Source organism: Ctenopharyngodon idella, chromosome 2 (genome assembly GCF_019924925.1).
Source record: "Ctenopharyngodon idella isolate HZGC_01 chromosome 2, HZGC01, whole genome shotgun sequence".
Lineage (NCBI taxonomy): Eukaryota > Metazoa > Chordata > Actinopteri > Cypriniformes > Xenocyprididae > Ctenopharyngodon > Ctenopharyngodon idella.
This window is the reverse complement of record NC_067221.1, coordinates 25,058,113-25,068,306: the sequence shown is the minus strand read 5'-3', so window position 1 is coordinate 25,068,306 and position 10,194 is coordinate 25,058,113. Positions and strand designations below refer to the sequence as shown.

At 43.8% G+C, this 10,194-nt stretch overlaps 1 protein-coding gene across 7 annotated transcripts in view; it reads right to left on the bottom strand.

The window, feature by feature from the left end:
- Positions 1 to 338: 338 nt before the first annotated feature.
- Positions 339 to 10,194, bottom strand: part of fgf12a (fibroblast growth factor 12a) — a 202,770-nt gene continuing 192,914 nt past the window's right edge. For all 7 annotated transcript variants that reach the window (XM_051877764.1, XM_051877745.1, XM_051877726.1 and 4 more), the window contains one exon: positions 339 to 1,775. In XM_051877764.1, coding sequence (XP_051733724.1) covers positions 1,660 to 1,775 — 116 coding nt within the window. In that variant the 3' untranslated portion in view covers positions 339 to 1,659. The remainder of the gene's footprint in view (positions 1,776 to 10,194) is intronic.

The window sequence follows — 10,194 nt, the reverse complement described above, 5'->3', positions numbered from 1 at the left end:
GATAAACTGATCTAGGCAATATAAATCTAAACTCTTTTATAGATCAGATAAAGGTACTATATTTCGTACAAAATATGTCGTTTTAACGACATATCTCGTTATTACGTGAAAAGATGTCGTTTTAACAACATAACATCTAATTTTTTATGAGAAAAGATGTTGTTTTAACAACATAACATCTTGTTTTTACGAGAAATTATGTCGTTAAAACGACATCTTATCTCATTATTACAACATAATTGAGTGGAAAAAATATTATGTATGTGGCAGCAATGCGCCACCGTACTTACTTGAGTAAAGTTGCTCAAGAGAATCCTTGGAAAAAAAGCAGTGACGGGTGAAAGCTTTAAGTATCATACTTTTATTCTGAAACAATCCTAATTTCATTCTGCTTCATAATATCAATGCATATTTTATACATCTCATTATTCATAATGCATATATGATAATGTTTCATTTAGGTGAAAACATCTGCAAACATGAAAAATAAAAAGTTCTGTTTGTCTGTTCGCGAAAGGACGCACTCCTGTTACAGTGTTTTCTTGTCTGGAAACTCATTTGATCTGGACAATCTTTGTATTGGGTGCCTGTTTCTACACTCTTTGTCACATACATGTTATTCATTTGACCATTTCTCACTTAACTATAAACATTTTTTTGAGGACTCATGCGTTTAAGTCTCTGCATTTTGTTATACCTCATTGGTGCATATTTGGGCACAACTCTCATGCCATTTATACTGGAAGACTTATTAATGCCAGACTCCTTCTAGTCCACAATCCACCCACCCTGTCCAGGTCAACTTCCTGGAAAACTCTACAGGGGCAACAAACTGGCCTTCTTTGTGCTTTTGACTGGACAGGGCTAGTGTCAGGGTCACACTTCTAAGACTAGGGCTTCCTGAGTTGCTTGTTATATTTTGAGCTAAATATAATACTTAAGTTTGCTTGGGTGAAAGGAAATTTTTGAATAATTCACAGAAAATCACCAATTTTTCATCTAAAGCTTAGCTGTACATCGTTATAAAGATTGTCCCACTCCTGCTGAAACCAAGCTGCAGTTTAGAGGTGTTGAGCAGTGCCACACGCACATACACAAACACACACACATACAGTGTACTTGTGCTGGACATAGGTGCGTCAAGGCGGGCAAGACTTTTTAAGAAAGTGTTGCATGGATATTATCTCTTACCAAAATGAACAGGCCAAAAAAAAAAAAAAAAAGCCGAAACACTTGCTCAAATCTGCATAATATCCACAAACAGAATCAAAAGCAATGACATTAAGCAAAAAGAGAAAGGTTTCCATTTTTCTTGACGACAATAAAGCATGAAGAGGTGATAGAGCATTCACATGAAAAAGAACACATGAGAATGTTTTAAAGCTCATTTCTCACACCATAAACCCCAAACAAAGAATATTACTATTGTTGTGAATCAAATAAACTTTGAATTTTTTTTGCATAAAATGTGAGTTCAACTCCTGACTGGAACGTTAACATTTAATTATCTTTTTTCCCCTCTGTGTTCTTCTAGAAGTTTTCTCAGGCAAGAGTTCAGTTTGTCATCTTGTAGCGTGTGGTACTATTCCCGTGGTTGGAGGTGCAAGGGTGAGGGGAAGGGGCTACTCTGCCGCAGCAGCCTCCTGTGCTTGGGCCCTGCTATGTGGAGTCCTGGTTGACCACTTTGCCTCCGTTCATCGTTGGGGTTCCTGAGCTTTTCCTGGAGCGTTGCTTCTCTTCAATCTCATGCAGTGAAGGCTCTCTGTACATGCAAACTGCAATATGCAAACATATCAAGAGATTATTACTCATTACTTTCGACTGCAATCATTAAGAGTAATTAGATTTATGATTGAAACTATACTTTATAGCTTTGCATTGTACATTTTGGATTTTTATTTAGAAAATGAAAAATGCACGAATATTAAATGTTATTCTGTCTGGTTGCAGGTTTGATCTTTCTGCACGTGTTTTTTTTTTCCTTTTTTTTTTCTTTTGCACATGCCGGACGCACGCAGCTGATTGGGCTTTGTAATCAATGCGGCCGTGTATGCGCTTACAGCTGTTTCTCATTCTTTTTTTATTTGTGTTCCTTTTTCTACCTCTCAGTTTTTCTCTTTCTAGCCCTGACACCCACTGGGATCATCTCGAGACCTGGTTGGGCGCCATGACCAACGCCGCTGGTGACCTCCAGCACCTGAGCAGCGAGCAGCTGGACGAAGACCTGAATCAATTAATGGCTCACAATCCGACCCAGAGCTACAACCACAAAGAATGGGCCAAGCTCATTGGCGGCCTCGCCCACAACCTCATCGCCCAGGCAAGGCTTAGCGAAAGGAACAACGCCCACCTGGAGCAGGAAGCAGCAGCGCTCAAGCTCCAGGCCAAGGAGGCCCGGAGGAACCAGGCCCACACTCAACAGCGCCTCGATCAGCTATTCCTCGAGACCCAGGACCAGCGTGGGACAGTGGATGAATCTGACCCCGAGCTACAGGAGGAGGTGGAGAGACTCCAAAAAGCCCGTGCAGAGCTCCACCTGGAGACGGAGCATAGAGAGCAGCTGGAAAAGGAATCCAGAGAGGAACTAACTGCAAAACTCCAACAAGGTGAAGCTCTCCTAGCAAGAGCAGAGATCGAACTGAAAGAAAGGGATGCTAAAGCCAGGGCCTGTGAAAATCATCTTAAACAGCCCCGAAATGAAATCCTTGCTCTGAAACAACAAAGGGACTGTACAAAAGATGAATTGTACACTGTTCACAGAGAACTGAAACATTCTTATAAACTACAAAGTGACTTGGGAGGGGAAACACACATCACACAGCTTCCCCTGGCCAGTGGACCCAGGTTCCCCAGTCAAAGATCCCTAGTTCAAGAGGGGGGTGAGAGCCCACTGCCCAAGACGTCCAGCATCCAAGAACCTTCGTCAGCAGCAAAGGGGTGGGAGCCTCTCCAGAAAACCTGTGCCACTAGCCACAGCATGGCTCCCAAAGAGCTGGACAAGCTAGCGAGGAATATTCCCACTTTTACCCCAAACCCTGCAGAAGGCCACGACGAGCATGCGTACCTGCAGGACATTGACTTTCTGTTGCAAAACGTGGCCAACGTGAATGCATGGGACAGATTGTATCTACTCAGAATCACGTCCAGCCGTGACGTGCGCAGCTTTCTAGATCGGCAGCCAGAAGCTGTCAAATCAGACTACCAGCAGCTGCGACAGGCTTTGATCAAAGAGTTTTCTGACCCTGAATTGGACCAAGGGCTCCTTGCTGCCATGGACCTTAAACGGGCCGACTGGAAACCCCACAAGCTTACTACAACCGACTGCGAAGGGCCTACTTCGGAGCACGTAACGAGCCAGGAATGGAGGAAGATTTCAACTTCAAAACCCTGTTTCTCCGAAATCTGCATCCTGCGGCGAGTCATCAGCTGGGAGTCTTGGCCTGCCCACGCAGTATGTCCATTCAACAGCTGCGAGACTTAGTCCACAAGGCTTATTCTAAACAAAAGGCTGCATCTGAAAAGAAAAAATCCAACCATTTATCCCGTCTCTGATCACTGTCCAGAACTGGCCCTAGAGGGCGCACACATGCACCACAGTGACAGACCGTTTAACAGAGAGCCAAGACCATTCCCGGCCAGCAGAGGGCAGCCTCACTATGAGGGTGCCCGTCCCAAGCACCAGACCGGGCGCTCTGAAAAATTCTGGGACAAGCCACGTCCATCCAACAACCCAAAGGGTGGCGCCACGTGGGATACCAGCTGACGGCCCAGAAATGGCATACCGTCATCGGCCAGAAATTCAAGCCCGACCGCCGACGGCAGAACGCCTCTTGACAGGCACTGAACAAGCCCAAGTCTGAGCTCTCAAAGGAGCAGAACAGTGCAGCTACGTCTGAGTCTGCAGAGATTCTGAAGGTTCTAAAAGAGCTGATCCAGAAGAAACCCCGCAAGGAAGACAAGAAAGACAAGCTGGACTCCTTATGACTAGGAGCAAGGCCTGCCCCCAATGTCCGCCTTGACAGTCCTCCGACGGAACCTAACACCCAGACCCCTGCTGACCAACTACTGACCACAGGACCAGCTAATGCGCCACCAAGTGACAACGCCACCCAATCACCTCAGCTGATGACGACACACCCAGAGCAAACCAGCCCACGTCATCACACTGACGGCCAACACCCCAAGGTACCAGAAAGTGCTGTTTTGGTTGTCTGCCTCCCTAACGAACCACCCGAGACCAGCCCTATTTGCCTACCGGTCCGCACCCAAGCCCCGGTACCAAGACTCCTGGGGAACCTTATCGAGAAGGGGGTGGCCCGGAAACTATACATAGCCGTCACTGTGGAAAATGACGTGAGAATTGAAGCCCTGATAGACACCGGAGCAGATCTAACTTTGATGTCATCTGACCTTTTTGAAAGACTCAGAGATGAAGCTAAGAGTCAAAATGAAGCTAAGACTCTCAAATCACAGAGATGTGAGCTAAATGTCAGAACTGGAAATCCCAGCCTTCTTCAAGAATCACAACCTCACCTTAGATCCAGAACTGGAACTGAGGATTGAGAAAGGGGGGTCCCAGCTAATCGACATTACTCCCATCGACACAGCCCTCCAAGCACTGTCCCGACTGCCCATCCTGACCGGCTCACCTATAGCCCAGGCTTGGACTGCTGCCGACACAGCCCTTTGCCTCTCCATGGCTATGACTATGACTATGCCAAAGTGTACTTTTTGTCGTATTCAAGTGTGCATGCATGTATCCATATTATATAAGCTTAGTTACGACTGTAGTTGTGTTAGTTTCACTCTAAATGTTATATTCCAGTATAAAACTGTATCTCTCCCTTAATGTCTTTGCCACCTAGCATGTTTAGTTTTGTTTTAAACCTCTCTGAATGTTCAAATTAACAATGTATTTTATGTTACTGTAAAATGCATTTTTCTATTTTTAATAGTACTGCAAAGAAAATGTACTCAGATCTGACATTCCAGATACTATGCAAATTAGGTCGTAAATGGAGACAAAGAAAAAGTCTGCCCGCCAAAATTGCACCCTCACCATTGGCTGGCGCATCCAAGGAGGCGTTTTCGCTTGTTTGTCTTTATAAGACAACGACACACGTCTCTCATCGTTGAGTCTTCTTCATCCATCGCCTTCACTCTTCCTTGACTACGAGACGGACTCTTCCTTTCTTATTTTTCCGGCTATTTTACTCTTAAGTTGAAACCTTGTTTGAAAATCCCGCTGAAGAACCCTTCCTCGGGAAAAGGACCAATCGCTCCAGCTTGCACGCACTGAAACTCCTGCAGAAAGGCGCAGGACCTAAACCTATGCAAGTACAGAACTATTTCTTTTGAAGTGTTTTAAGCTCCAAGTGTAAGCTGAGTTTCCTTGCTGGCTCTCGAAGGTTTTAACTGTTTGTAATTTGCCATTTCTTTGATCACCGCTGTTTTCTTGACTTTACTTTAGTTTTATTCTATGTATGTTCCTTCGTTATATTTTAGTCATATATTCGTAGTTCGTATCTATTAAATCCATTATAGTTATACTTTTATTGTCTCTCTTGCTGCTCATTCATAAACCAAGTCCCTTCAACGTTTGATTTCGCTTATGCTTTTGTGAGTACTTAGATCAGAGATTTTCCTCATGGCCAGAGACCGATAAAAAGACTGATAATTTTGCTGGAAAAAGTAGATCAGTTTTCCTAAAGTATTTCTAAACTAGAACTAATTCTAGACCATATATATATATATATATATATATATATATGATTCACAATTGGTTACAATCCGTTGTAACTGCTTATAAATATATATCATCCCCTTTTTGGTTGATTTATATTATAATTGATCATAACGCGCTATGATTTAATTTTATATATATATATATATATATATATATATATATATATATATATATATATTATATAATTTCACCCATAATTTGAGCTAATTCATTAATTCGTTGTAATTCATTACATTATTTTATCTTGGAGTTCCCGTTGTCATTCTGTTTGTCTTGGCTCTGCTCCGTCTTCTGTTTCTTTTTCTTCTGTGTTGCAGGAAGAGGAAGTGGATCTATCTCAAGTTCCTGATATTTATCATGCTCTGCGGGCGGTCTTTAGTCGGTCCCCAGCTGCTTCTTTTCCTTCTCATCGACCATATGATTGTGCTATTGGTCTCCTCCCGGGCACTTCTCCGCCTCACGGACATATCTTCTCTTTGTCTGCACCTGAGCATGAGGCTATGAAAAAGTATCTGTCTGAATCTCTGGCAGCAGGTCTGATTCGTCCCTCTTTTTCTCCGGAAGGTGCAGGGTTCTTTTTCGTGAATAAGAAGGATGGCTCTTTGCACCCTTGTATTGACTATCGGGGGCTGAATGACATCACTGTTAAGAACAGGTACCCCCTGCCTTTGCTATCTATGGCCTTCGAGTTCTTGAGGGGTGCAAAGTTTTTTCGAAATTGGACCCACGCAATGCTTATCTTGTCCAGATGAGGGAGAGGCACTTTGAATATTTGGGGCACTTTGAATATTTGGTTGTACTGTTTGTATATGATCATTGATTTTGTGTTTGTGTACCTTGATGATATCTTAATCTTTTCTCATTCTTTTAAGGGACACGTTCAGCACGTCAGGTGGGTGCCTCAGCAGCTGCTAGAGAATTCATCGTTCGTGAGGGTGGAGAAGTGTATTTTCATGCCCAGTTGGTTTCGCTCCTGGGGTCTGTCATCTCGGCGGAGGGGATTCGCATGGACCCTGCGAAGGTGAGATCTGTTTTTTGATTGACTGGTGCCTGGCTCTAGAAAGGCGTTACAACAATTTCTTGGTTTTGCTAATTTTTATAGACGCTTTATCAGGAATTTTGGCCAGGTAGCGGTACCTCTGGCAGCATTAAACTCCACCAAGATTAAATTCTGCTGGTCGAGTGCGGCTCAAGCAGCTTTTGATGAAGTTCAGATTTACTTCTGCTCCAATTCAGATTTTGCCTGATTCTAACAGACAATTTGTGGTGGAGGTGGATGTTTCAGAGGTAGGGGTCAGAGCAGTTCTCTCCTAAAGATCCCCTCAGGATAATAAATGACATCCTTGTGCTTATTTTTCCCATTGCCTTTCTCCCTCAGAGCGAAATTATAACATCGGCAACAGAGAGGGGGAGTGGCGTCATTCGCTGGAGAGGACGACTATTCCATTTCTAGTGTGGACTGACCACAAAAATCTTGAGTACACTGAGTCTGCTAAATGTTTAAATGCAAGTCAGGCTTGCTGGGCTTTATTCTTTGGATGTTTTAATCTTGTATTGTTTTATAGACCGAGTTCAAAGAACGGCAAACCCGATGCTTTATCTCGACAGTTCATCACCCCCGGCGACATGGCCCCTCCTGATACGATTTTATCTTCAGATCATTTGTTGGGGACTGTTGTCTAGGGTGTCGAGAGACAAGTTAAACAGGCTTTGCCCCAAGTTAAGACTCCTTTGGGCTGGCCAGCAGCTCAGTTATTTGTGTCTGAATCAGTCTGCACCGCCATCTTGCGGTGGGGCCACTCCTCCAAATTCACGTGTCATCCGGGTGTGAGGAGGTCGCTGGCAGCCATCCGTCAGTGTTTTTGGTGGCCTGCTATGATTGAGGAGGTCTGTCGGTTCGTGGGTGCGTGTGAGGTTTGTGCTCAAAATAAAACATCTAATCAACCTCCCATTGGTCTGCTTCATCCTCGTCCCATATCTTCCCAACCTTGGTTGCATATTGCCCTGGATTTCGTTACTGGTCTTCCTCCCTCCAGTGGCAATACTGTGATCCTTACCGTGGTGGATCGCTTTTCTAAAGCAGTTCATTTCATTCCCCTTCCTAAACTGCCTTCTGCTAGGGAGATGGCCCGGGTGGTCATTGACCACGTCTTTTGGATTCATGGTCTTCCGGAGGACGTGGTCTCTGACAGGGGGCCCCAGTTCACCTCTCAGTTTTGGAGGGAATTCTGTCGACAGCTAGGTGCTTCTGCCAGTCTGTCTTGAGGATTCCATCCACAGACCAACAGCCAGACCGAGCGCGCTAACCAGGATCTCGAGCGGATACTCTGATGTCTAGCTTCCCATAACCCCTCCTCCTGGAGTCAGCAGCTAACCTGGGCTGAATATGCCCATAACTCCTTGCCGGTGTCTTCGATTGGGCTTTCCCCATTCATGTGTTGTCTTGGTTATCAGCACCCTTTGTTTTCGTCCCAGTCAATCGAATCTGCTGTTCCCTCGGTTCAGACATTTATCCAGCGTTGTCGCTGTACCTGAAGGAGGGCCAGGGAAGCGCTTGTTCGTTCTGAAAGAAGCCCTAAAAGAGCGGCTGACCGCCGTCGAACTGTGGCTCCGAGATATGTTTGTGTGGGCAAAGGGTATGGCTCTCTACGAGAGATTTGCCGCTTAAGGTTCCATCGCGTAAGCTGGCTCCTAGATTTTATTGGGCCATACCCTATTGTCAAGGTCGTCAGTCTGGTGGTGGTGCAGCTTCCTTTGCCTAATTCTTTTCATTGTGTTCATCCTGTTTTTCATGTTTCTCATATTAAACCTGTTTTGCGTTCTTCCTATTCTCCTCCTGTTTCTGCTCCTGTTCCCCCTCCTCCTCGAAGGCGCTCCTGCCTTCATCGTCAGACGGATTCTTGATTCCAGATGCCGTGGATGGGGTTTTCAATATCTAGTGGACTGGGAGGGATATGGTCCGGAGGAAAGATCTTGGGTCCCAGCTCGGGACATACTGGACATTCTGTCTCTCTTCCTGCATGTGTTCTTTGTTTGTTTTTCTTTTGCATGTGCTAGTTGCACCCAGCTAATTGGGCTTTGTAATCAATGTGGCCATGCACGTGCTTACAGCTGTTTCTCATTCTTTTTTGATTTGTGTTCCTATTTTTACCTCTCTGTTTTTCTCTTTCATTGCCAGTGTGTTTTGTCTATTTGACTTCACGTTTATTTCAGTTGTCTCGTTTTTTTGTTTTTGTTTTGTTTTTTTATGTTTGTCCAGCCCGGCTTTCTTATGCCAGTGATTCCTGCTACCTCTGGCTAGTGATTTGCTCCGATGGATTACTTCTATCTGTTCCTGTCTTCGCTTCAACAAGTGTCAAGTGATCATCTGTCCGGTTCTGAACCTCTTCCTGTTCTTGTGGACTTTGTAAACTGTCCGCCAGCTCAGATTTGGATTTTTCCCTGTTCCTGTCTATGTGAGCTGTCTTACCTGAGGGACGTGCTCATCTGTTTGCCTCCTGACCTCTTCTCTGTGATCTAGCCGCCCATATGGACTTTGATCTTTTGCTGGGACACTAATTGACTGTTATTACTCAATACATTTTGAGTCGCATTTCTGTATTTTTGTCTTTTTCCTTGAGATCCCTGACATAGTCAACATGAAATCAAAGTTGACCATATTTGCTTGCTTTATATATGCTGTTGGTATTGTTGTGTGCGATTCATCAGTGCATGTTATTTCAAATAAAAAATGGTTTGTCTTGTTGTGTAACTTAAAATGATTTTTCTTTCTGGCATTTTTTTTATAGTCCTCTAATTTTTCTGCCAATTGTGTCGAACCATCTGGTTCCATTCTGATATATAACACCCACTTTTCAAAATATAGAAAATTCCCTGATGAATACACAAGCCGTACTTACTCCCAAGGTGTCAAAAACTGAAACAAGGTCAAGCGCCTTTAGCAACACTATTATTATGCTAAAAGTTCGTCAATACAGGCATCACTATATTGACAAACTAGAAACTTCATTGCTTTCAATGACAAATCTTTGGCATCAATACATAGACACAGATTTACAAATATTACAAAAAAAGATTGCTTTGTGAGAGGAACAGACCCAAAAATGATCATTTAGATTTACATTTATTCATTTAGCAGATGCTTTTATCCAAAGTGACTTCCAGTTGAGAAATACAACAAGAAGGCATCTTAAGAAGCCAATAAACATGAGAAATGCCAGTAATACAAAGTTTCAGTCATCGTTCAAGGTAGTACAAGCTAGAACAGGGTCAACCGTCTTCATCCGCTGTAACACTCAAAACACAACAACATATTCACAAATTGCCACCTGAAGAAGCGTTATGTCAGCTTTAATTGTGAAATGCCATTGGCTCTCATGTGTCTTTTGTCTTGTTTTTACTCTGTTCCTTACATAAAGATATCATATGGCTTCAGAAAACTTTTGGCT